The sequence below is a fragment of the Setaria viridis genome, chromosome 9, assembly GCF_005286985.2.
Source record: "Setaria viridis chromosome 9, Setaria_viridis_v4.0, whole genome shotgun sequence".
NCBI lineage: Eukaryota > Viridiplantae > Streptophyta > Magnoliopsida > Poales > Poaceae > Setaria > Setaria viridis.
The window spans coordinates 6,328,843-6,355,693 of NC_048271.2; the positions used below are offsets into that span (position 1 = coordinate 6,328,843).

General features: G+C 39.9%; 1 protein-coding gene and 2 pseudogenes across 1 annotated transcript; 2 read left to right on the plus strand and 1 right to left on the minus strand.

Annotated features, from left to right (window-relative positions):
* The first annotated feature begins 1,807 nt into the window (after window positions 1-1,807).
* Window positions 1,808-17,527, plus strand: LOC117836297 (calcium-transporting ATPase 3, endoplasmic reticulum-type). Its single transcript, XM_034715700.2, has 34 exons — window positions 1,808-2,013; window positions 2,115-2,165; window positions 2,273-2,306; window positions 3,231-3,248; window positions 3,773-3,909; window positions 3,986-4,060; window positions 4,558-4,603; window positions 4,842-4,901; window positions 5,004-5,084; window positions 5,507-5,592; window positions 6,314-6,415; window positions 6,612-6,665; window positions 7,032-7,133; window positions 7,638-7,696; window positions 7,817-7,961; window positions 8,141-8,248; window positions 8,774-8,926; window positions 9,022-9,126; window positions 10,120-10,316; window positions 10,614-10,725; window positions 10,892-10,990; window positions 11,062-11,207; window positions 12,166-12,223; window positions 12,908-13,000; window positions 13,374-13,424; window positions 13,519-13,650; window positions 13,903-14,004; window positions 14,513-14,567; window positions 14,667-14,752; window positions 15,526-15,674; window positions 16,571-16,676; window positions 16,761-16,814; window positions 16,966-17,014; window positions 17,118-17,527. Exons 1-34 carry the CDS (start codon window positions 1,981-1,983, stop codon window positions 17,180-17,182), a joined length of 3,003 nt encoding a protein of 1,000 aa, XP_034571591.1. The 5' UTR covers window positions 1,808-1,980; the 3' UTR covers window positions 17,183-17,527.
* A 163-nt stretch (window positions 17,528-17,690) lies between these two features.
* On the minus strand, window positions 17,691-25,137 carry LOC117836298 (serine carboxypeptidase-like 3; annotated as a pseudogene).
* Window positions 20,239-23,499, plus strand: LOC117836299 (uncharacterized; annotated as a pseudogene).
* Window positions 25,138-26,851: the final 1,714 nt, after the last annotated feature.

Genomic DNA, 26,851 nt, shown 5'->3' on the forward strand with positions numbered 1-26,851 from the left:
TTCCATTAGAATGGCTAGGTTTAATGTTGGCTCGCTAAGCCTATCACAACCCTCCTCCTTTACCAGAGTTTGGGACCTCTTTTTAGTTGAAAAATAATTAAAAAAATAATCGCTTGGCCCGCCCATATTTTTTCGGGCCGATAAAATACACGTCATGCCCGTCCTATAAAGGCCACGCCCGTCCTATAAAGGCCACGGGCGGTCTCGAGCCAGGTCAGGCCAAGTTTGGACAGGTCCAATCAGGGCTAGGCTCCATAGGAAAATTCAAATCCTACCTTCTTCCTCATACGAGCTATGCTAATCATAGGATTAACATGTGATTGATGTATATAAAGTAGTATTAGTGAAAACTAAAGTTGATTGAGATAAATATGGATCATTTGGGTATAATAAATTGATAAAATTAATGCTATTAAAACAATACTTAATGTTATCTTTCATATGCGATCAACACATTCCGCATGTGATTAAACAAAATCTCTCACCCCCTTCGTCTATATAGAATAGAACGTCCAAGCCATCCTAGTCTTATAAAAACAAATAGGCACAACTTACACACCTAACCAATATACCCATAACGGAAAAAAACAAAGAATGAATTCACCATTACCCACTAATAGACTAGTTTACAAAACCAGATATGCTAACATTGATGGATGTATTTACATGGCACTGGTGACAGAAAGGTAGATTGAAGGGTTGGATTCTAGGACATCGAACATGTAGCTTTTATCTGGAGGAGAGTGGTTAGGCTCTGAAGACAAAGCTTGCTGCTTTTTTCTGGTGGTGTGTGCTGAAGCGATTTGATTTGTGAGTACATGTTTGTTGATCAAAAGATCAGCTAGAAAAGAAAGATCGATGAATGATCATTGTCATGTATTATCATCTAGGTGGCTTCCCATTGTGAGATGCAGATTGAGATCGTTTAGCTTTGCAGAAGGTGGCATGATAGGTAGTGAAAATTAGACAGAAACTCTAATCATCCACGTTTAGGTATTATAAGAGCCTAGGTAGCACAAATTCGAATGTAACGTGTGTCAAAGATATATAGATAGAGCAAAACTAAAATACATATAACTAAACTTTATGGACACTAGAGAAATATATATTCGATCATAGGCATATTGCTATATTTTCTTCTAAAAAACTTTACAAGTTCGACATAGAAACACAAAACAACCATTAGGGCACGTAAATTCTGCACGAGGTTCACTGTGACTTTATAAAAGATTGCCTTTAGACATAAACATCGTTTGTGAAACCCATTTAGAATCATGAGGCCAAATTAGTGTGCCTTACTTATGAACCAAATGACTTTGACTTCTAATAAAGTTAAACAATCAAGTAACCTAACTCCACACACTTTTTCAACGAAAATTCTTTTTTTCAGAAAAATAAAGCAGGGATGCATTTAAGAAGAAGATATCAGTTTCCAAATTGTAGGTCGTTTTAGCTTTTCTAGGTGCATAGATGTTTGCATGCATATAAATATAATGTATGCCTAGATACATATAAACATTTATGAACCTATAAAAAGCTAAAACAACCTACAATTTGGAACGAGAGAGTATTAGATGAAGAATTTCCATATGTACTGTTGTCCTTTTCCAACTGGAAGCAAGGCCAGCCCATGGGGCATGGATCGCTTGCATCTCACTCCACGTCCTCACGAGTCACGTGCCATACGCTCCTCCCGCGATCGCGCCGCACCAGCTGCAAGGTCAGCGAAACAGCGAGCGCAAACGCCACCGCGACGGACGCCACGTACATCCGATCAGCAAAACCCCAGCCGTCTCACGTCTCCGGGCTCCGGTACGGCGCGACCGTTGCCAAACACCGCGGACCCGCACCCAGACGGCGCAGGCTCGCTCGATCGCTTCTAGCCGCACCATCCCTCTCCGGTTCGCCCCTTCCATCTCTCTGTAGCAGAGCTCTCACTCCGCGGCGCGTCCACGGAGGCCGCGGCGGCGCCGGGCGCCCATGGAGGACGCCTACGCCAAGTCCGTCGCCGAGGTAATGGGCGCCTCCCGACTCTTAACACCCTCCCGTGCTCGCCGAATCCCTTCGCCCCGCCGCCGCCTCTCACGGATCTGGCCGCCTTCACCTTCTCGCAGGTGCTGGAGGCGTTCGGCGTGGATCGGACCAAGGGCCTCTCCGACTCGCAGGTGCTGATCGCCTGATCCCAAGCATCTCGCTGTGTGAATTTCAGTGTGGGCACGGGTAATGCGCTGGGGGTGGGTTGGGCTGATTTGGTTTCGGTTTCTGTGCGCAGGTGGAGCAGCATACGAGGCTCTACGGCAAAAACGGTGAGTTTTTTTTTTTTGCTTTTTTATGCGTGTAGATTACTCCTCTTTCTTCTGGTAGGGATTGACTGGTTACAGCATCGCACACAAAAAACTTAAGATTATCTGTGTGGCAGTAGTTGTACAGTCTGCGTGTCGTTATGCTATCCTTTTACATTTTGCTGAAGTCTCGTTCAAATAGTGAAATGTTACACATTGGGATTTTAGAACTGAACTGGAACAGTGGTTTTAGGTTACACTGCTTGAGAGTGTTTTTCAGGCAAAAGAATGTTTGCTCTAAATTGCGTTTCATAAACCAATGGACCAATCGAATGCATACTTCCCATGTTCATCCACATTAGAGTTTGGTCATCCGTGCAAAGCTACCAGTTATAAACTCCGCTGATTTTTGTAGAATCTGTGACTCATCACTAGTTAGCACTGTAGTGACTAGTGGTGAGCATAATCTAATCTATAGATTTTGAGGATCTTGCTCATTGAAGGCTCTTTGTGAGAAAATCACTCTACAGTTTCTCACCTTACCAAACATTTGAATAAGTTTGACATGAAAAATTTGCAAGTAATGTCACATCTCACAGGCACTAGCAGTTCTGATATCTGAATTAAATAATGATGTCACTGTTAAAGGACATTATGACAACACCATGTAATGAGCCAGAGGACATTAACACCATGTAATGAGCCAGAATTGCATGCCATGGACCATGTTCTTATGATGATCTAACTGAACTATAACTCTGACGCTTTTAATCTAGTTAGAGTCCCTGCTATTTATTAGTTTGAAGTTTCAGTTGGAGTGTATTTTGGAAGTTGGCATGTGTATGGATAATTTACTTTTGCGTTGCATTACACATTGTTTTGATTCTTATGGTCTTTCTGATGACTATCTGATTTTTCTTCATTATTTTCATGGATGGACTACTCCAGTGCTTCCCCAAGAAGAAAGTAAGTCATCACTTGAAGTTCCTAGTTTTGTTTTGTATATCTTGCATCACAATACCTTTTACCTGTATGTTTCATTCTCAAGAGTGTTAACCATAAGATCAAGTTGGCTTTCCGTATTCCCATATGTTGTTTTTTATAGGGTCAACTGTGGCCTGTGGGTTTTGAACCCACTTGACAGTTTTATCATTACCATAGGAATATAGACTTTAGTGAGCTTCTGTAACAGTAATCCAGACACATACCGTTTTCTATCATCTGTGGAAGCATGCCATTAGCTCTAATTTATTGCTCGGTACTTCTGTAGTTGTGTGTTCCACGTAGGCACATACATCATAACTCTGCAGAATTACTTCATGAATCAGGACTTGATTTTAATTAAGGCAGATTTTTTTTTGGACTTCCGAGGCCACCTTGTACACCTTACATCTCTGGTTCTTTTCCTTTTCCTGATTGCTCCTTGAACTAGCAATTTCCAATTTCGTACTCTTGAGCATTCATCTTTTGATATGGAAATTCTTACCCAGGTACTCCCTTTTGGAAGTTAGTTTTGAAGCAATTTGATGATTTACTCGTCAAAATATTGATAGCAGCTGCTGCGATATCCTTCCTTTTGGCTCAAATGAATGGTGAAACTGGATTATCTGCATTTTTGGAACCATCTGTAAGTTGGATACATCCCACTGGTTTAAAATGACCTGCAGGCTAAAACTGACTTGGTTCTTTTATTCTCACTATAGGTCATCTTTATGATACTGGCAGCAAATGCAGCTGTGGGTGTGATTACTGAAACAAATGCTGAAAAAGCTCTCGAGGTTCTTACTTCTAAATAAGGCACTAATGTTGTGTTTAACTCCGAGGGTGCTGTTCCTGCTGTATGATTGTTTCTTTTTTGGCGTATGCTACGAGATAGTTTGGTGAATGAGATTGATCTGTGGCTTAATCTTTGCCCTCCCATGTATCTTTATACCATCAGAAACAGAGCTATATTAAATATAGGTGGAACTAGGAGGTGATTTAGACCCTACTGCTTTTATCTGGCCACATGGGGTGTGTTTTCTCTATTGTACTGTCTTTCAAATCCTATCACGTTCTCAGTTTTTTTGGCACTGGGAGCACCGAATTCTTGGTCCTAATTATTAATTCTCTATGCTCATTGTTTGCATAACTGATTACTTTATGCATGGTGTATCACAACGCGGCATGCTACAATTTGTTATTTGCCTTTCCTAACATTCTTGGACTACATTTATATTGCAATGGCCAACTTTTTTTCACCATCCGTGATGACTTATCTATAACAAATCTGTAGGAGCTCCGTGCTTATCAAGCTGATATTGCAACGGTTTTGCGCAATGGTAACAAGCTTTTGCAATTGATTCTTGCATTTCATTGTATTTTGTTTGCTCTTTTGTCCAGAAATCATAATCTGATTGTCATGAGTCCAGGGGCCAATTACCATAGTTGCTCAATGTCCATAAAATGTCACAAATCATTGATGCCCAGAAGCCGAATTAAATTATTAATCATGTATGTTCTGTCACATACTCATATGTTAAGCTGATTAGTACATTTGTCAATGTTTGAATCCTGTAGGTTGCTTTTCTATACTCCCAGCAACAGAACTCGTCCCTGGAGATATAGTTGAAGTAGGAGGTACCGTCGATTACCCATCTGAAGATTTCCTTTTAGTACCATGTTTAGCATTTTCCTTATGCGACTTGGCTGACGCTTGCTTTTCCCCCTTTTGTGGATAAGTTGGTTGCAAAGTTCCGGCTGACATGAGAATGGTTGAAATGTTAAGCCACCAGTTGCGTGTTGACCAAGCAATTCTTACAGGTACTTTTTTTTTGTTTTCTTGTGCCATCTACTTATTCATCCTAAAGTTATGTACGTAGCATCCCTATTCTTACGTCACCATTTGGTTTCCAAAATCAGCTGGCATCAACCATTTGTTCTGATGATATATATTTTTTTCAAGAGTTAGGTAAAAGAAATAACTTTATTGACTCTATTTCTCATCACTTTTTGAATGAGTTGTCTTCAACATTTCCAATTTAGCAATCACTTCGTCATAAAATTGATAGATATTTTTCTTGCATTTTCTAGAGCTTCTGGTTAGATGGGTGTAGCTGTCCCTTATCCTTGATGAGCTAAATGCATCTTGTCATAGAGTGATTTGTACGAAGTATAAATTGCTTAAGCATCAGTTAACTAAAATATAGTTTCTTGCTAATGTTGTGGATTTGTGGTTTGACTAGGAGAAAGCTGTTCAGTCGCTAAAGAGCTTGAATCAACTTCAGCAATGAATGCTGTCTACCAGGACAAAACAAACATTCTTTTTTCGGTAAGGATACCGTGCTGGCAGTGGCATTTAAGTCAGTATTCTATTTGTTGTACAGCTGAAAACAGAAAGTAAATCATATGCATCTCTTAACGCAGTGATGTTTCCATGTACAATCCAATTTTATTTTTGCATTTTTGAATATAAAACTTTTCACTAAAGATACCAGTTACGCACTCTAGCAAGAAAGTTTCTAGTTAGCAAAAGGAAGACTGATTCAATGGGACTAGGACTCCATTATGCATTTAGTATGATTACGCTACATTGAAGTTTCCAATTCTGTAGCATTTATTTTATCTGGTTAAGTGAAAATATGCCTTATATCTGGATGTCTTGCTCCTCTCTTCAGAATCTTTGAATGTTCTGTTGCATTTTTTCTTATGAGCATCTCCATTGGGATCCATATATATTATGAATAAAAGCGAGCAAGTTAGATTTTTTTGGGGTCTTTGCATGATTCATGTTTGATTTCTGAAACTATAGTGAAGCAGCATCATTTCAGAGACCTATATACTCAACAGTGGATTTTTTGATTTCCTGATAGTTCTTACATCTGAAATGATCTTTGAATACTCAACAGTATATTTTTTGAGTTCCTTGTAGTTTTTACGTGTGAAATGATTTTTGAATGAGCACTTTATAAAACATTCATATTCATTGCACTCCTCCATAATTTATTGCCTCCTCTGAGACTAGTGTGTTTTCTGCTGTTGTTGTTTCACAGGGCACTGTTGTTGTAGCTGGCAGAGCAAGAGCAGTTGTCATTGGGGTTGGTTCTAATACTGCAATGGGAAGTATACGTGATGCTATGCTGAGAACAGAAGATGTAAGTAATGAAACATATATTTCTTCTCATTTATGCCTTCAGGAGAATTGAGCTATGTGATGTTGCTTCACTCTAAATATATTTTCCTTTCTATGTTGCAACTAGTATGCCTATTTGCACTTTGGTTAATGACAGCCTCACCCCCATGCTTTATGTTATTAGTCTGCTTACAGCTAAAATTCTTACTAAATTACAGGAAGCAACACCGTTGAAGAAAAAGCTTGATGAGTTTGGTACTTTTTTGGCAAAGGTAGCTGATCATGGTTCTTTCAACAAGTTGTGAGTAGTTTTTTTGCCTTCCAAAACTAAGGATTACTATAGTGTGTAAAATTTGTCACTGAAGTAAATCATGGAAATATCTAATGTATTATAGGCTGATGACATCTTAACTAAAGCAGCATTAATTTAATGTTCTCTCCTGGAACTTAACATTTAACTTACTTATCGATAGAAGCTGCATCTTTGTTACTCAATTTCATTCGTATTGTAGGTAAATATTATAGTGACAGAAAGTGGAATGAGGTATTTACTCTGTTAACTAGAGCTGCCTAGAATGACAAATTGAATAGTTCAAATTCTCTTTTAAAGCTTCTTCATACTACATTATTCTTTTCAGGTGATAGCAGGGATATGTATACTTGTTTGGGTTGTAAATATTGGACATTTCCGAGATCCTTCTCATGGTGGCTTTGTTAGGGGTGCCATCCACTATTTTAAGGTATATTGTTGCTCCAATGTTTCAACTTACATTTTTGTAACATTCAATCAGTGTAGGTCAACCTCCAGTCTGGCACATACTGCCTGGAGTATTAGTTTGAACACCTGGAAATTATTCTGTTGAAGTGTGGTCAGAATGCAGAATTTGGCCAAGTTGATCATTTTTTTGGGGGACCACATTTGCAAAGTCTAGTAGTTTGTTGCATTGTCTAACTGCTTCACTTTCATGAAAGCCAAGTTTAGAGCCTGTGACTTATTGCAAATATTATGGGTGTTTCGGTCTTATTATGTTCTATGGTAGCATGTATAGTGACTTTTTGCCTTTTAAAAAGAGAACTCGTTCTGACAAGCCTTACTTCTTGATATTTAGTTGACAAGCCTTAATACATGTTAGTGATTGCAACATGTATACAGCAAGGCTTGTATAGGATAACTACATTGATGAGAACAGAGCGATAATACTGTTTCTCAAAGGATGTCCTTTCTGTTGCTTTTCTTTTGATAGGTAGCCGTCGCTCTTGCTGTTGCAGCCATTCCAGAAGGTCTTCCAGCTGTGGTAACAACGTGAGTTTCCTGTCAAACAATTTCTTGGTTGTCACTGGATCATGTTTGTTGAGGTGTAGTGCTATGCTCTATTCCTCATTGAAGTAAACCTCATAAGGTGTTTGCTTGTTTTTCTTTTAGGTGCTTAGCTCTTGGCACCAAAAGAATGGCTCGCTTGAACGCTATTGTTAGGTCTCTTCCCTCTGTAGAGACATTAGGATGCACAACAGTTATTTGCAGTGACAAAACTGGTACTCTCACGACAAACATGATGTCTGTGTCAAAGGTGATGTGTTTCTCTTTTCTGTGGCCTTTTTCATTATATTATCCTTGTTGCATATACAGGTGCTCAGTATGATGTGGTGCTGAAATATGATATGCTCTTTCAATTAAAAGTAATTTGTCATCGTAGGTTGATATATTTGAATTCATTGCATGACTTAAAAAGTGTGTTTAACATTCCAGGTGTGTGTTGTGCGGTCTGTACACCAGAGACCGATGACTGATGAGTACTCCATTAGCGGAACAACATTTGCTCCTGAAGGTTTTATTTATGATGCTGATGGATTGCAGGTAAAATAGTGTATTCTCTAGGTTCAATTAATTTCTGGGATTCGTATAGTGCAAAAATCTGAAAAACCTGCATTATCCAATGGAAGTTATGCTTTCTTCAATCCAGGGAAAGAAAATTGCCTGCATTTGTAGAATGTAACGACTGGCACCTGAAATTGCTCATCACACCCCCTTTTGAATATTTTTTGTAGTATGTTCAGAGAATTCCAGCTTCTCGAGGAATGCTTTGCAATTGCATTAGAGTTACTAAACAAAATATGAATGATGGGTAGTGTATTTCATGCTGACAACTGACAAAGCCTTCTACCCAACTTCTAGCTAGCTTGAAAGTAGTATTAACCCATAGCAAATTGACTGATTCCGCTGCTGAGCCTTTTGGATGTGTACCACTGGATACTTTTAGACAGCCTGTGAAACATTCAAGCCTGCTATTTAGGCACCTGTGACACCAGTTATGTTATTACAGTCTCATTTTGGAATTTAGGGCTTTAGTAGCGCTAATTAAAGGACTTTCATCTGTTGCAGCTGGAGTTTCCCCCTCAATCACCATGTCTCCTTCATCTTGCTATGTGTTCAGCTCTTTGCAACGAGTCCACTCTACAATACAACCCTGATAAAAAATGTTATGAAAAAATTGGAGAGTCCACTGAAGTTGCTCTGCGTGTGCTTGTGGAGAAGGTCAGTTACTGCAAATAGACAAACATATCTATGCACTTTTGCTTTCATGGGAAATATTAACTTCGATTGACATTCAATGTATTAAACCCTGTTAGGTTGGTCTTCCTGGTTTTGATTCAATGCCTTCAGCTCTTAACATGCTAACTAAGCATGAGCGCGCATCATACTGCAACCGTTATTGGGAAAATCAGTTCAGAAAGGTTATTTTCTTCATCTTCTTTGAATTGCTATATTTCTTCTGTACTACAACCTTGCTGTATTTGTGACTCCCTTAAAGGTCCTCATGTGCATTTTCTTTAGGAAATGGTCTTTGATCATTAACTAATTCTGTCTAGCACATTTAAAAAGTCAGAATGTGACTCTTCTTGTAAATAGACAAGTAAATAACTTGTTACTGCAAAGTTTTCAAATGTTGCCTGGAAACTTCAGGTTTGGTGAATAGATTAAGCACTTAATTTCTCTAATCACTCTGCACCTTGCTCACTAGTCCCTACCAAACAGGCACACTTCCTAGAGTAGTCAAAACATATGTGCTTCTGATGGAACTAGTGGATCACTGGATTATGGTCTATTGAAACTGCTCTCATCATTCAGTATCGTCAAACTACTTTACCCCTTTCCACATTATGTCTAATCGATCAGTGTCAGCAACCTTACTATTTAGTTGCTCAAGAATTTGACTGATCCCTAAGCAAATATCCTAACCAAATCAATCTGTTTCCTAACAAACCAAGTAATATAATATAATCTGCGGCACTGGCAATGCACTACAATAACCGCGTGAACAGCACATGCCTCTTATTATCATCTTTCTGTGCTGGTGGGTCCAGACCTAGGGCTTGTCCCACTACTACCAATATGCAAGGCTTTATAAAGTTCTAGCAGTGCTGTCAGTTGTTCTTCCCATATTCTGGAAGGTTTCAACTGTCAACGTATCTATCTGCATAAAAGTATCTATCTGGAAATTCTATGGCTTATAAAGCACTTGGTTAACTCATTTTAGTCATCTTTTAGGTAAACTAGTGCTGACATGTGGCTGAAATATTCCGTTACCTGTTATTTTCTTTGTTCCTTGAATCAGTTGAATGGGGCTAATCTTCTTTTTATAACTAGCTGCTTTTCTGTATATTCTATTTCTTTGGATTAATAGTTTCAAATTCATTGTTTCTCTACTTTCTGATTTGTTTCTTTAGATATCCGTTCTAGAGTTCTCCCGAGATCGCAAAATGATGAGCGTCCTTTGTAGTAGAAAACAACAGGAGATTATGTTTTCAAAAGGTGCCCCTGAAAGTATAATGGCAAGATGCACACATATATTGTGCAATGATGATGGTTCTTCAGTACCATTAACTATGGACATTCGTAATGAGTTGGAAGCTAGATTTCAAAGGTTAGCCTTTTTCATGTGCAATCTGTCTTCAGGCACTGCACCTTCCACGCTTTTAATGATAATATTGAAATATTCAGCTCATATCAGTGTAGTCAATAATACTTCTGACACTTTCTGTTGCCGAGGGACCTTGGTAATTTTGCCCTGGCTACACCCTTGAGTTGAAGTTACTATTAAGTGATTATGTTGATCGATTGTTCTTGTTTTCTGCACTAGTAACTTTTGTTTACAACGGTACTTCAGTGATGTATCTTATAATTTTCTGCTGTACTATGCTAAATATTCTTAAAACTTCAGTTTTGCAGGGAAAGATACACTGAGGTGCTTAGCATTAGCATTAAAACGGATGCCAGCTGGTCAACAAAGCATCTGTTATGATGATGAGGCCAACCTCACATTTATAGGATTGGTATGGTTTGTCAGTCTCCTGCTACTTCCTCTCCCATCTTTACACTCTTCTACATTATTTTGCATGTTCAAATTTGTTTTTCCTTTTGTAACGAGATTATGTTTCTGTTGTTTATAACATAATAGTGTAGTTATTGATGAAACCATTTCTTTTGCTACTCGTTTAGGTTGGGATGCTTGATCCACCAAGAGAAGAAGTTCGGGATGCTATCCACTCTTGTATGTCCGCGGGGATCCGTGTTATAGTTGTTACTGGGGACAACAAGGTTGGTGAAGCCTTGACCTATTTTTTGAGTAATTTTGCTACTGGTGAGAAAATTAATGCGCACTATTTTAGTCTACAGCAGAATCTCTGTGTCGGCAAATTGGTGCTTTTGAGCACTTGGATGACTTTGCGGGGTATTCCTATACAGCATCAGAATTTGAAGGATTGCCTCCTCTGGAAAGGACAAATGCATTGCAAAGGATGGTTCTGTTTTCAAGGTGATTTAATATCATTGCCTTGCAGAAACAAGCCAAGACTTGACATACTTTTGAATGGTTAATGACACCATTCTCACTTTTCTCTTTAACCGTGAACTCAAAAAGCACAATGCAAGTCGGATGAATATTTTGCTCGATGAAAATTGCTTTTGTCCAGGCTGCCCCAGCTCCTTGCTTGAGCTTTTATCTGAGTTTATATCTTAGAACTCATAAAACTTGAATGCATAAATTATAGGGATCTTGCCATTTTACGAAAAACAGAGCAGTCATGATGGTTTAGTTTCACGAGAAGGGGGAAAAAGAAACCTAATGTGATGTTCACAATACTTTTGCAATCTGGCACTTGCCCATTACACAAAGAGAGTGTACTACAGAAAGGGATGTGTGGATGGTAAAAGATTAGCTATGAACATACAAGAGAATAATCTACAACAAATGAGTAGATGCCTATGGGTATCAAGTAGATGGAGTTTCTCTGGTTGCTTATTAATGGTGATCATATGTAAACTACCTCTGTTTCAAGGAGTGGAACTTAGGGTAACTGGAAAACTTCTGGCCCAAATGGGAATAAAAGGCCTATTCTTGTCTGTGCATCATAGTTTGCTTACCATTGCACAGGCAGTAAGAAAAATATTTTTCTTTCAATTCAAAATTTCAACATGTCTGCAGTTGATTTTTATTTCTCAATTTTCACTAAGGAATGATTTTTAGCTCTTACTTTGTCGGCCATAACATGTCAGAACCACCTATGAATATGAAGCCTAGCAACAGATGAAACGTTAGTGGCATTATACAGTTACTCACAACTGATGTTGAGCTTTGTGAGAGATCAGAGATAAGACAGTTAAACTGATGAAATCATATCGAAATATGAAGTCACATAGTGAAGTTCTCAATTCTACACTTTCAAGTTTCAACAACCCTATCATGACCTGATAGTTCATACTAAATGGTGCAGAGTGGAACCTTCTCACAAGAAGATGCTGGTTGAAGCCTTGCAAACACACAATGAAGTGGTAAGCTAACATTTATGTATGATTCCTACCTGTCATCAAAGTGCTCCATTGTGCTTCTTTTAGTTGTCAGTGACAGCCCAGTGCATTGTACCTATGGGAAGTTACACATTAACAAAAATTCGTGGCATCTATTTCTTTTCCCCCTCAAACCCATGGCATCTATTTCTATAAAGACACTTCTGCTATAAATGTTTCTCTTAATTATTGCATAGGTCTTTTTAGTGTAGCTCAGACACTGTTTCTTAGGGTCTGTTTGGTGGAAGAGCAGCTTCTAGGCTGAATCCACAAGGAGCTCTGCCAAACAGTTTTTTCAGAGAGATGTGATTCACTCCTGATTCTGTGAACTGATTCTCTGAAATGAACTAAGGGGCTGGGAGCTGGAAAAAAGTAGCTTCTCCTGATTCACTTCTCGCACAGAAAACCTTTCTCCATAAAATTAATCACAAGGAATCACTTTCAGTCACGGAATCACTTCTTTCCAAGAATCAGCTCCCACTGAGAATCAGGAGCAGGTGGAGCTCTACCAAACAGGCCCTTAGTCATCATTATAATCTATATGCCCAAGTTGTTTAAATAACCAAATAATTGACACCCGTAAATAACGTGCCACCCCCCTTCATGCAGTAACTCAATCCAAGCTATCCATTTCCATGCTCTGACTCTAGGTTTGTTTTTGTGTGCAAGGTTGCTATGACCGGAGATGGTGTCAATGATGCACCTGCGCTGAAGAAAGCGGATATAGGAATAGCGATGGGATCAGGAACTGCAGTTGCAAAGGTACTAATAAGTATAACAAGCCCTTTCTTTTTATTTTTTGGTTGTAAGATTGGCTCCTGGGTGCTGCCTTGATTGGTATTTTGCTGAGACACGAAAAAATATTGGGGTCATTTTCTCTAGCCAACTAAAGTAATCTTTCCTTGATGTGCACCAGCCAATGAGCACATCATTGTTTTTTATTTGCGCAAGTGATGAAAATTGACCCAGAAATTCGTGATTTGCTGAGTCTATCTAAAGTACCTTTTTGTTGTGTGTCTCAGCAAATGCCAACCGAGTGAAGCTCCTTATAACCAATTTTGCCCTTTCTTAAATCTCCAGTCATTCGTAAGGGTTGTTTCTTGGATTTAATCATTATACACTTGTAATATCTCAGAGTGCATCAGACATGGTTTTGGCGGATGACAACTTTGCCACAATTGTTGCTGTAAGATTATTTCTCATTGCATGACATACAAATAATGGCCATTATTTTCAGATGACGATATTTATCCAAACCCTGTTCTACCATTTGTTCATAGGCTGTTGCGGAGGGAAGGGCCATATATAATAACACGAAGCAGTTTATTCGGTACATGATCTCGTCAAATATTGGAGAGGTGGTTTGTATTTTTGTGGCAGCAGTGCTTGGGATCCCTGACACACTTGTACCTGTGAGTGGAAGCTCTCTTATTATTTGTTTACAAACTATTGTGATAATGATCTTCACAAATGCTGTCTGTCACATTTTTATCATGTGATGAATTTGTTTTCCTTGTTTACGTTGACACGCCTCCCTCATGAGAACAATCACCTGTCTACTTGCAAACCCATTTTAAACATTAGGTTCCTTTTTATTCTGCGGATCTTTCTAATTTTTGTATGGATGTGAATTGTGCTTATGTCTCTGTGTCGTTGCTTTGCAGGTCCAGCTACTCTGGGTGAACCTTGTTACTGATGGATTGCCTGCAACTGCAATTGGTTTCAATAAGCCTGATAGCAACATCATGACAGTCAAGCCTCGCAAGGTAATATAAAACTAAAAAATTGGTTAAGCACCTGAGTATCAATAGCTATTCATGATTTCATGCTGGTAACTGTTGTTTAAACTTCCATGAAACTATGTCTTGATGCATGTTTTATTGGTATTCAATTAGGAAAATGATGTTTACTGAAGAAATACTTATTGATCAGTATGCTAGCTTTAGCACAGCCAAGTCAAAGATTATAGTATAACAGACTTGCTAAGCCACATTATTTGTACTTGAACTTTTTATGCACAAGAATATTGCTAATTACTTAATTAACATCTAAAGATGTTGCATTGAGCAAAATCCTTGTATCCAGGAAACCTTTGATTTGCTAATACTTGCTTCGATGACTACATAAAAATTAGATAATTGCCAGACATGATTTTATAATTATATTGATGACTAGGAATTGCTAGGCACGTCATTTCAAGTAAAAGCTATGGTTTTTATTTTCTAAACTGATATCTCAGATGTTAAACAATGCTCCTTTTTAATTGCACTACAGGTTAATGAAGCTGTGGTTAGCGGATGGCTCTTTTTCCGTTATTTGGTCATTGGAGGTTCATTTCTTCTATCTTCTCAATATTTGATATTCCTATTGATAGCTGCAGCAGCTTTTTTATTCATGTTTGCTTGTCCTTTTGTTTTTGTTAATGCAGCTTATGTTGGCCTTGCTACTATAGCGGGTTTTGTTTGGTGGTTTGTTTATTCTGAAAATGGTCCTGGATTACCATACTCAGAACTGGTAAGTCGGCAATTTGGAAGTATTTTCCCTTTTCTGTGTTGGTACCTTTCTGTATTTACTGAAACTGTGGTGCCATGACCTGCTGTTAGTGTTATCCTCAACAATACAACAACAAAAGGTTATACTTCAACATGTTATTCATGTAAAGTACTAGTTTTGCATGGCAACTGTTGTCTGCTGTTTGCTCTCCTGCTTGGCACATTGAGTTGCATCTTATTGACAGGAGATTGTTGGTCAACCATGTCTGAGTGAGTTGAATGTATTTGTTTGTTTATCTAGAGGACATCAATAGGGGCAAGCTCTGCTGTAAAATCTGTATATGAAATAACTATACGGAGGACATATTAAAAATTTCTTGTTAGAAAATGAAAGCCATTTATTGTGCCTTGCGCTTTGTATAGGTAATGAGATCTCAGTTGATGGTTGTTTGGCAAATTGGCTCTATCCATGGGCCTTTTATTAAGAAAGAAATTACTTACATGGAAAATCCCAACTACTAAACTGGAACGGGCTTTCACATTGCTATGGATGGTAATGGTATTGCAAGGATCTGTACCCTTGCAGTACAGCTGAACTGCAGTTACTTTGCTTGGTTTCGTAGGTCAATTATGTTTCAGTCTAGACTGGCACTTGGCACCTTTTGACCTGCATGGTTGCTGAATGAGTTTAGAGTCTAATTTACCTCTTTTATATTCCTTCTGAAGTTTCTTCCAGGTCCCTAATATGCCTTACTGATTCCATATATTCTAAACTGCTTCCTTTAACCAATGCAGGTCAATTTTGATTCATGTTCTGCCAGGCAAACTTCTTATCCTTGCAGCATCTTTGAGGATCGTCATCCATCCACTGTTTCAATGACTGTGCTTGTTGTTGTGGAGATGTTTAATGCCTTGAATAACCTGAGTGAAAACCAATCTCTGCTGTAAGCGCTCTTGTCCTCCATTATTGCCACTGTTCTATTCTAAGGTTTTCGATATAGTGTACATGTACGGCCTCCAATAACAAATAACTGATGCTTTGGGCACCGGTAGAGCATTCAAAATGCCACTATGAACACTAATTTCTGTTGCAGTATATTTTAAACCTAGTAAGATTATAATTTTAGAAAAGTACCTTTTGAGACAAATTTGTATATTCAGAATGAATATTAAAGATATTAACATCTAAAATTTGAAAAGTTTGAACATCCTGAAATTTCACCTGGTTTTGGCTGGAGGGTTTACTTGCTATAATTTAAGAGCTTGCCTGCTTGCATCCATGTTTTGTGTTTATGCGCTGTTCTTTTGCTCGACTTGCAAAGGAACATCAACGTGTAGTCTTTTTATTTGTGAAAGGTGATTCTGATGCCTATCCATAGAACTGTCAATTAAATCTAAGGTATTTGCACAACCATCGTCCTCAAATACAATGTTTTCTACATGACCCATGAATAGTGCACATTGTGAAATTTGGGACATGACCTTTTTATTTTTTACACAGAATCTAGAGTTTTTTGCCTGTATTAAAAAGTTTGGAAAAGTCACGTGAACCACACCTGAAATCTGTAGCTATTATCTTTTTTTGTCCTGGAACCTAAGAGTAATATTTACAAGCAAAAGAAAGAATGTATCTGACCTTTTGATATCTATATTATGACAGTACAAGTAGTCATTATTAAAAAATTCTAATTTTTTATGTATATAGCACAAGGCCAACTGCTTGTTTGGTTGGGGCCCTTCCATTTCTGTAACTTGAGAATAACAGGTGTCGTTGAAAAGGTTGTGGCATTTGCCAAAAACTTCTGTACTAACGCAGCTTCACTCAATCACTGTCATCCAGTGTCATTCATCCATGGAGTAACCTATGGCTTGTTGGGTCGATTATTCTGACAATGCTTCTTCACGTAGCAGTCCTGTACATTGAACCATTAGCAGCTCTTTTCTCAGTAAGTGCCTTTCTTTATTCTTGTGTGGTCCCCTGTTCTTTATGTTAAAAAGTACTTAGGATAAATTGTGGTATACTTGTGCAGGTGTCTCCATTATCGTGGGCTGAGTGGAAAGTTGTTCTTTATCTATCCTTCCCAGTTAGTACTTATTCTACCTTGACTTGTTATGCCATTCAATTGATGTGATCTGTATTTTCCTTATAACATTGTTTTAGCAATGGCTATTTTTTTTTGTTGATAAATCTTTTCCTCTATGCTATTTGGCAGACTAATTTCGTCTAATTGTCAGGTAATTCTTATTGATGAGGTATTGAAATTGTTCTCGAGAAGCCCACGAGGTAAGTTCCTGATTGCAGCACAATCTCATGAATTTATAGGTCTACACAAATGCTACAGCAGCAGCTATTTTAGCTGGCTGAATCTGAGTTTGCTTGTTTGCAGGACGAAGGTTCCCTTTAAGGTTGTGGAGACGTGAGATACTTCCAAAAGAGTCGAGAGATAATTAGTTTTAGTCCTCAGCATATGGAGATGCTTACAATACAGAGCGGGAATCTTGGCTTCTGCTGGTAGCAAGATTGATTTCGGCTAATGTTTGTAGACTAACAAGCACTGCAAATCCTGTTGTGGGCAATCTGATTCATACAATGACTGACGCTGGAATTCTTTCAGGTCTCAGAATGCCAGTTTTGGGCAGAAAACATAGAACAGCTTTGAGAATGTGCTCTAGGATCTGTAGTTGTTTATAGACTCTGCTCATACCTGTAACTGATGCTTACAGAAAATAATGAGTTCACGATTGCCCCCTGTTCTGATGGGGATTTATTCTACCGGTGAGGTACCCTTATGCATCATGTACTCTGTACAGATTATCTGGGTGACAGTCAGTGACACCCCTTTGGTTTTTCATGCCTTCCACACCACAAAAGTTCCAATTCCCGTATTTAGAAGGTGAATCACTGAATTGCTACCACAAAGGTATTTAGGAGGTGAACAAAGTGGTACTACAAACCGGGAAAAAGATGAGAACAAGCTTCATCAGCATGATCGTATGGATAAAAATACAGCCCTATCGTCCAGACAAATGGATACATGATACATCCTTATTAATAGATAAGCATACAGATAAAAAGATGTACGTATTAATGATTTGGCTAGCAGATAAAATGATGCTGCCCATCGTTAGAGAGCAGCTGTTTCTATCAGTTTGATTGAAAAAAAGAAATAGCTCAGCTCTCAGTGGTGATCACGAAATAAAATGGGCTATTTCAAAAGTTCAAATACCATGAGTATGTTCCAATACTTATGCACTTCATCATATTCACTTGCTTCATGGGATAAACACCTCATTTCTATGTTTTAGATCCACATTCCAGATGCCGCTATAGGCTATAGCTCTGAGCATAGTTTCATGAGGCTCATTGTCCAGCCACCTTTTTGCCATTGCAAAGCATTCTTTAGGACGGTTTTCTGAAGCAACATGGCGGCCACCATACACTCATAACCAAAGAAATACCATGTGCATCTATTAATCCATTCAATGAAATAATGAGACCATATATACCTTCGTTGCGGTGCGGGGGTGGGTGGGGGATGGACGGCACAAACCTTTATCGTTGCAAAGGTAAGGTTGCTGGCATATGTTATTGTGAATCTAGCAAAAAAGGATGACATGCATTTTCGGTTAGGTCAAACAGAAGTTGGATAAAACTACAGGTTGCAAGAATCTAGTAGGCATTACATTCTTCTTTCTTTAAATCTTTTTTCTTGCATAATTTCTTTCCATATCCTATCTAATATAAAAAAAGTGATACATGATGTGCCTGATTTTGCACATACAAAAAGAGAATAGATGTCGATGCAATAGGTTGAAAAGGGGAGAGAAAAATGCTAGAATGCTATAGTATATCATAAGAAGACTTACCCTGCAGCCTGGCCATCAAGGTGCCATGCCCGTCAATCATCAACTATGAAGAAGTTGAAGGATCTTATCCATGAGTGTGTACCCGAAAATGGTACAATAAGATCATGGTCTCCACTACGTTCAAAATTGATGTAACAAACACATTCAGGAAGGAAGATTTAGACAACAAATAATAGATAAGAGATATTATACTTCTACCAAATTGGAAGAAATGCTTTCACCTGTACACAAGGGCGCGGTATCCCTTAGTGGTCAGGTTGAAATGATACTTTATGCTGCTTGGAAGATCATACGTGTAAGGAAGATATCCGGAAGCTTTGCACCTTATCCAGTCCATTACTGTTCCCTATTAGAGGTATCCTTTGGTCATTTGGACTTCAGTCTAAAGCAATATAAGCTAAGCCAATAACAGAAAGAAAGGATGCTAGATGCCTTTAGTAGTCATCGTTCATGTTTCCAGCATTTTTAGTTTGAAGATGAATATAAGGTCAAATTCAAAATGTAAGCGAAAGTACATGTTACCTTCTTGATCCCAAGTGAAGCTCTAGTGGCAATGTCGTTAGCCCAAAAGTAAGAAAGGTAGTAGCGATATGACTGTTAAATTAAAGAGCAATTATTTTAGGCAATCGTTTGTGATGGACAAGAGACTGTATCGAGTACTTAATTCACATTCAGTTACATTTACATGGTATTAACAATCCGCAAGGTAAATGTGACCTACCACACAACCAAAACCAAAAGGAGGTTCAACAGGTGGGCTACTCAGTCGATAGTGTTTGGGTGAAGCATCTCTCCTTGGTTTGGGTGAAGCAGGGAGACATATTGGTCCAATATGCCTTCCTTGTTAACTTGTGATATGAGCTATATGAAAGTCTTAGTCAGAGGATATATATACTAATAATAAGCGTTTAGATGAAGGAGCTTACATCATTAATAGTTTTCACCACGTCAGTGCAGGGTTTGTTTGTCGGGTTTATGTAATCTCCATTACAGTTTACCATGGCAGCCTGCTTTGACAAATTGAAGGGAAGAAAAAAAAATAGCATGCTTTGGTGTTATTACACTTTTTTAGATAACTATTAATTGGTGTTATTACATTAACAGCTGCAAGTGCATGCTAATCTTATCCAAAGCCTATGACAAAAGGAATGGGAAAGCACCTTGTACAGTTGGTCAGATATTATTCCAAAAGAATGAGACTGGAATTCTAGAGTTGCCAATCTTGTCTCCAGTGAGACTATATAACCCTGCGTCCAGTCTCAATGCTAGTTTCATCAGCAATTAATTAGGTACTCCCTCCATCCTAAATTATAGGTCATTCCAAAAATTTTGGAGAGTTAAAGTATCTTAAGTTTGACCAAATTTATATGATAATATAATAATATTTATGATGTCAACTAAGTATCATTGGATTCTTCATCAATTATATTTTCATAGTATACCTATTTGATGTCATAAATCTTTATAATTTTCTCTATAATTTTGATCAAACTTGAGATGCTTTGACTCTTCAAAATTCTTGGAATGACTTATGATTTGAAAACGGAGGGAGTAGCGCATAAGCAAATATGCTGACATGGCACGGGGAAGAGAGAGAAAAGTACCGTGTCGTGGTGACGAAACGGCCCCAGCTCCGGTTACCCAGACGGACGACACTGCGTTGAGCGGGGCTTCGTTTCGTCCGGGTCCGCGGCGGAGATCCCGTGCGCCGCCCTCCCTCCCGCCAATCTTCCCGCCCTCCCTCCCGCCATTCTCCCTTCCAAGGCTGACCAATATATGGAGTTTCCAATCTGCTTCCTCTCCCTTCCAGTCTCACCTCCCTCCCCCTTCCAATCTTGACGCCCGACGTCTGATTCCTCGCCGCCACCAATGGCTAGCAGAGAGAGGAAGGGCGGCTCCAAGAAGCGGACGGCACCGCCACCACCAGCTGCTGCGCCATCCCCACGGCCAACGCCATAAGCAGCATGGTGGCCGGATTCCGGTTCTGGAATTCCAGGAGGTCAATCCAGTTCTGCGAATCCATGGTAATTTCACTCGCGTTTTCACAATTTGTGCATCGATTAGAAGAGGACACTTGATTGGGATGCTAGATTGGTAACTGTAGTGCAAATTTCCCCAATCGATTAGTGAATTTATTTTTCTGAACTGAGGGGGGAATTTCTTGCGCTCTATGATTCGTACTTTGATTCTTTGGTAGCATTGAGATAGCTGTCATTATTGAGAAGCTATCTATCTGCTCTCTATCAAATTAATCTGGATAATATTTCCCCAGTTTAATTACCTGCTGTCCTGTAAGTTCAAACTGGATGCAGGGGAAAGGACGAACACTGGTCTTAAGCTTTTTCTAGTACCAACGGCCCTTCAGAAACTTAATCACTTTACCATTCCTGGCCTAACAATCCACTTAGATTTCTGAGCAAGATTATTGTGCGAGTCTGTACGGTTGATAGATGATTGCTGGTTCTTTGAAGTTTAGCCAGATACTCTGATTGTGATACCCTTAGACTTGCTAATGAATACAGTTGAGCATTGTTTGCATTTCAGTACTATTTTCAGGAAATAGTTTCAGGTTGGGTAAACAGCAAATGGGTTAGTTTGCATTTCAGTACTATTTCAGGAAATAGTTTCAGGTTGGGTACTATTTTCATGGTTGACTGCATGGTAAATTATGGATCATAGTTGTCGGATTGTACCATTGTAGAGCTGATGGATATGCAGTTTTGTTGAAATTCAGTCAGATGCTATGGTTTATACACTAGACCTGTTTGAACTCATAATAGCTGAAGCATTATTTGCATTTCAATACTTGTTTGTGGAATATTTTAGGTAGGATAAACATTCAGTTAGCTGAACAACCTATAAGAAATCATACTCTGTTTGTACATATTGCAGGGGTAGTTCTTTTATCATGTAGTTGCCTATTTTATCATATACTTAAGTCAGAAGAACTCATACTCTGTTTGTACATATTGTAGGGGTAGTTATTTTAATTATTTACAGCAACCACATTTTCCACCAATGCAACTGTTTGGAGAAATATAGCAAGGACTCCCAACCAGATTGTATTAGGGATACTAACCAATTGAAGGTGGTCCCGGCTGAGCACAACGATCAATGAATTCAATGGCTATTGGAGTTCAGTCTGTAAAATGAATAAGAGTGGATACTCAGACGACAACTGATGGATGAAGCACAAAAGATGTTTACCAAGAAGCATAGCAAGCCTTTCGCACATGTCCACTGGTGGAGGATTCTAAAGAATGAACCAAAATGGTGTACTTCTGTTGCTCAGTCAGAGAAGGATAAAAGCAAGTCCATAGAAATTGATGACAGATGTGAACAACGTATGACCTGAAGGTAAACCTCTGTTCTTTCTGTACTGTGCATTTCTGTTTTTGTCATGGTCCTTTTTGCCTTATGAAATATCGTCATTTTACCAGAGACTATGTCTGGAGAACAAGACAACGACGATGATATTAACTTGGCTGACCCCAGAGATCTATACCCACTGGATGAGGTCATCGCCGCCGCCGACATCCTAGATGACTTAATCAGTGAAGCTGAGGTGTTCTTGAAGGGTAGCATCAAAGCTCTAGCAGAAGAAGCCTCTGATCATCGATTGCGTCTGAGGAACTATATCAAAAGGCCACGTGAGGAGTATCATCGGCGTCTAGTGGATGATTATTTTTCGGAGAATCCTCTCTATCCGTCTAATATTTTCCGTCAAAGGTTTCGGATGTCTAGGCCACTATTCTTATGCATCGTCGATGAATTAGGCAAGTGGTCTGATTATTTCACTACAAGGGTGGATGCAGTCAGTCGACAAGGGCTCACCCCACTACAGAAGTGTATGGCGGCTATTCGGCAGTTGGCTAATGGCAGTGCGGCTGATCATCTAGATGATGCACTGAAGATTGGTGAAACAACATCAATGGAGGCAATGAAGTATTTTGTCGAGGGTGTTACATCTGTATTTGGTGGATGATATCTGAGACACCCCACTATGGAAGATGCAGAGCGTCTGCTAAAAATTGGTGAGCGCCAAGGTTTTCCTGGTATGTTTGGCAGTATTGACTGCATGCATTGGCAGTGAGAAAGATGTCCAAATGCATGGAAGGGCCAATTCACTCGAGGTGATCAGAAAGTCCCAACGATAATTCTTGAGGCCGTGGCATCACATGATCTTTGGATATGGCATGCATTCTTTGGAGTTGCAGGTTCTAATAATGATATCAATGTCCTTAGCCAGTCTACTCTATTTATCGAAGAATTAAAGGGTCAAGCTCCTAGAGTCCAATACATGGTCAATGGGAAGCAATACAACAAGGGTTACTATCTTGCAGATGGGATATACCCGGAATAGGTTGTATTTGTTAAGTCAATATCCATGCCCATCACTGACAGGGACAAGTTATATGCACAGGAACAAGAAGGGAAGAGAAAGGATATTGAACGTGCATTTGGAGTATTGTGTCGTCGATGGAGCGTTCTAAAATGACCAGCTCATCTATATGATCGTGGTCAACTTGAAATGGTGGTGCTAGCTTGCATTGGACTTCATAATATGATAGTTGAAGATGAAAAAGACATTGAAGAGAATCTTGATCTAAATGAGGCTCCTGGTACCGTGATCGTCGAAGAACCAGAATTCTTACCTGAAGACTATGTTCCATTTGAAAGGGTGCTAGATAAAAATGAAGACCTTCGAGATCGTTCGACTCATATACAACTTAAGGACTTGGTGGAGCACATTTGGAACAAGAACGGGCGACGTCGGAATATATCTACGGATTGAGATATACTATATGTAATCATTTACTTATATGAGACTATTTAATATCATATATATATTTATTTACCTATATGAACTTTTAACACGAGTTATAACCACATGTTTTACTATGCAAAAGGCTACATAGTTCCAATAGCACAATTGATCCCAACACAATGCAAAACTTAAATGCTGCACCATGTCTATGAAACTGTAAACTGAGAGTGATAGTTTCATAGCAATGAAAAGCTGACGTGGCAGTCTTGGTAACTGTGCTCGTGAAACTGCCACTGAGACTGGCCTAATGAACAAATTGTGCGTCGCCATGCCCTTTAATTTGTCAGCTGGTAACCCTTTAATTTGTCAGCTGGTAATTATTTGCACGCTTTGTCAGCTGGTAATTCGCCATGCCCTTTAATTTGTCAGCTGGTAATTATTTGCACGCTTTGTCAGCTGGTAATTATTTGCACGCTAGAAATGAACACTCTTTGTAGAACAAAATTTGAAAGCTGAACATTTATTCTGGGACGGAGGAGTACGTGCCTTGAGATTAATAAGTGGATGATGCATTTCTTCAATTCCTGAAGCATGGTACAATCAGCATTAGGGAACCATTCCCTTCAAGGAAATGAACACCGCAATAGAAATGACAAGGTACAAGCAAGGCCTCTTGGGTCCATCCAGCCTTAAAAATTTACCTTCTGAAACATATAGTGCGCTATAACAGGAGTCATCTTCCCGGCATGTGAATCTCCACCAATGTAGAAAGGATTTGAACGATACTGTGGGTGATCACCAAACCACTGTACGTATAAACCGAAACAGAAGGATGTCAATAACCAACATTCTGATCAAGAGCCTTTTCCTTCAACCAAAGTGCACACACTACACACACCGAGATTGTTGTGCCTCAACCTTTCTGAGAAATGTCAGGATTTGCAAGGAAGATGAGATGTCTCCAACATCTCGTAGCCTCTAGGATCCCGCGCATATGAAAATCCAGAACCGACAGGGGAGTCGACGAAGATGATGCATGCCATCTTGTGACGATTAATCAAAAGATTCAAATGATTCACCGATATCGAGTATCATCATCTAGAAATGTTAAACAAAGTTTCTCCCATCCTCACCTGTGTCCAGGAATAGGGATTATAGACCAGCTGCGGCAATGTGCCGTTGTATCGTTTCTCGACAAACTTCACAGGACCTTTCATCATGCAAGAACACCACCAATGGATTAACGAATACCATCTCCAAATTACTCGAAAGCCTGCGTGGCATTGGCCATTGGCTACGAACCTATCTCATACGCGAGGCCGCTGAGGGCCGAGCACCGGGGCCCGCCCGTCAGCCACAGGAGCACGTACGAGGTCCGTGCGCCGGCTCCGCTCCGACTCCACGAAGTAGTAGAAGAGCTCCGTCCCGGTCGCCTCCTCCACGCTCACGTACCCGGTCTCCAGGTAGAAGGGTAGAGCGCCGTCGAACCACGGCAGGTGCGTGACCGCCGTCGCCGCCGCGCCGGAGAGCGGCGGCAGCAGCAGCAGCAGGGCGATGCAGGCGACGACAAGGCGCAACGGCAGAGAGGCATGGCAGTTCCGGGCATCCATCGAGGAGAGAGGCCTCATGGCCATCCTTCGATTGCGCATTGGGGTGTGGATGGTGAAGAACTGGAGCACCAGGCCACCAACCACCAGCCGAGGCGTTGAACTAAGACCTGCGCTGTTCGTTGTTTATGTTTAATTTCGTCTTTCGACGCTGTGGCTTATTGTTAAACGTGAATTCTCCAAACTCAAATAATGATTTGCCTGACCGGCTTATGCTAGACGGTGTGCCAAAGTCATCTAATCCTGTCGACATCATCATTTCATTTTGACCAAACTTAATATGTATTTGGTTTGCAGATGTATCCATATCTACGCACGCTAGCTCCTCATGTTCGTATTTCTGTAGCTGCTTGGTGTGACTGTAAGTGTAACACGTCAATGACCTTCTCTCCTTTGTTAATACACGTTAGGTAGATCTTCTGACGGTGACGGCAGTTCCGGGAAGAAAAAACACTGTTGATGACCTTCACCAGACACCCACCACCGGAAACCTTAAATTTGCCGAGTGTTTTTTTATCGAGTGTTTTTTTTCAGACACTCGGCAAACAAGCTCTTTGCCGAGTGCCAAGCTAGAAACACTCGGCAAAGAAAAAACACTCGACAAATCGGATCTTTGCCAAGTGTCAACAAAAAAATACTCGGCAAACCCGCCTCTTTGCCGAGTGTCAAAAAAAACACTCGACAAAGAGGGGGCTTGCCGAGTGTCAAACAAGACACTCGGCAAAGGGGGTTTGCCGAGTGTTTTTTTTGACACTCGGCAAAAAAATAAGTTTTTTTTCTCTTCTCACCTTGAAATTTTTTCTACTCCCCACATACAACATGTGGTACTTCATATTAAAATTTGGTATATTTTTGGATTTGTTTGCTATATTTAATTAATTAATTGTATTTCAAGGGAATTTTTGGTATAAGTCAAATTTGAACTGCAAGTGATTCAAATTATAGAATAAAATAAGTAGAAAAATGATATTTATGTTATTTAGCCCAGTTTGAGGCCTTACCCATGAAATGAAAAGAAATTTTAAACATCTTGCTCAGGAAACATAACCACAAACATGTCATCAAATGATTTTTAAATTCTAAAAAAAGGCAAACGAAGTTGGAAAATCATGAGATTTGTCATGATGTGATGATATCATACGTGGAGGCTGTGGTAAAAAATTGAGATGGTTTTGCACATTTTGCCATGTACGATATTTACAAACCGAAGCATCTCCAAAGAAGAATAGTAGCGTTGAGAAGAATTCGATTAGATTTAGAGTCAAAGTGACGGTTGAGTTTTGATTTGACCACAAAACTTTTTTTATATGCAATAGAGAACATATGTTGTTTCATGTGTCATTTTGCTAATTTTTTGGAACTGTTGGATATTTTTAATAATGCATTAAAGGTAATTATAGAATGTTTGCCGAGTGTTTTTCTTTTCACCCTCGGCAAAAAAAAATTTCTTTTTATTTGCCGAGTGTCCCACATCGGACACTCGGCAAACGTCAAAAGCTACTATTTCAACCCGGCCCGTCCCCAGCACCCCCTCCTTCGCGACACCCCCAGCGCCCGACGCCCCCTCCGCGCAACACACCGGCCGCCCACCTCCCTCTCCCAGCCGCCGGCTAGCCGCCGCCGCCGCCCCTTCCCTCCCTCCCGCTCCCTCTCCTGCCGGCGCCCCTCCCCCTCCTCTCCCCTCCTCCCTCCCCGGCGACGCGCGGCCCGCCCCTCCTGGCTGGATCCGGCTGCGGCGCGGCCCCTCCTGGCCAAATCCGACAGTGGCGCGGCCGCTCCTCCTTCCCCCGGCGAGGCCCCCTCCCCTTCCCCCGCCGAGGCCCCCTCCCCTTCTCTCCGGCAGTGGCGCGGCCGCCCCTCCTTCCCCCGTCGAGGCCCC

Bases quoted from the DNA above. Each gene is read 5' to 3' on its own strand.
- LOC117836297 (XM_034715700.2), top strand. From the start codon at position 1,981: ATGGAGGACGCCTACGCCAAGTCCGTCGCCGAG. The intron at 2,014-2,114 runs GTAATGGGCGCC...ACCTTCTCGCAG, and splicing joins ACGCCAAGTCCGTCGCCGAG to GTGCTGGAGGCGTTCGGCGT. The intron at 14,005-14,512 runs GTAATATAAAAC...ATTGCACTACAG, and splicing joins TGACAGTCAAGCCTCGCAAG to GTTAATGAAGCTGTGGTTAG.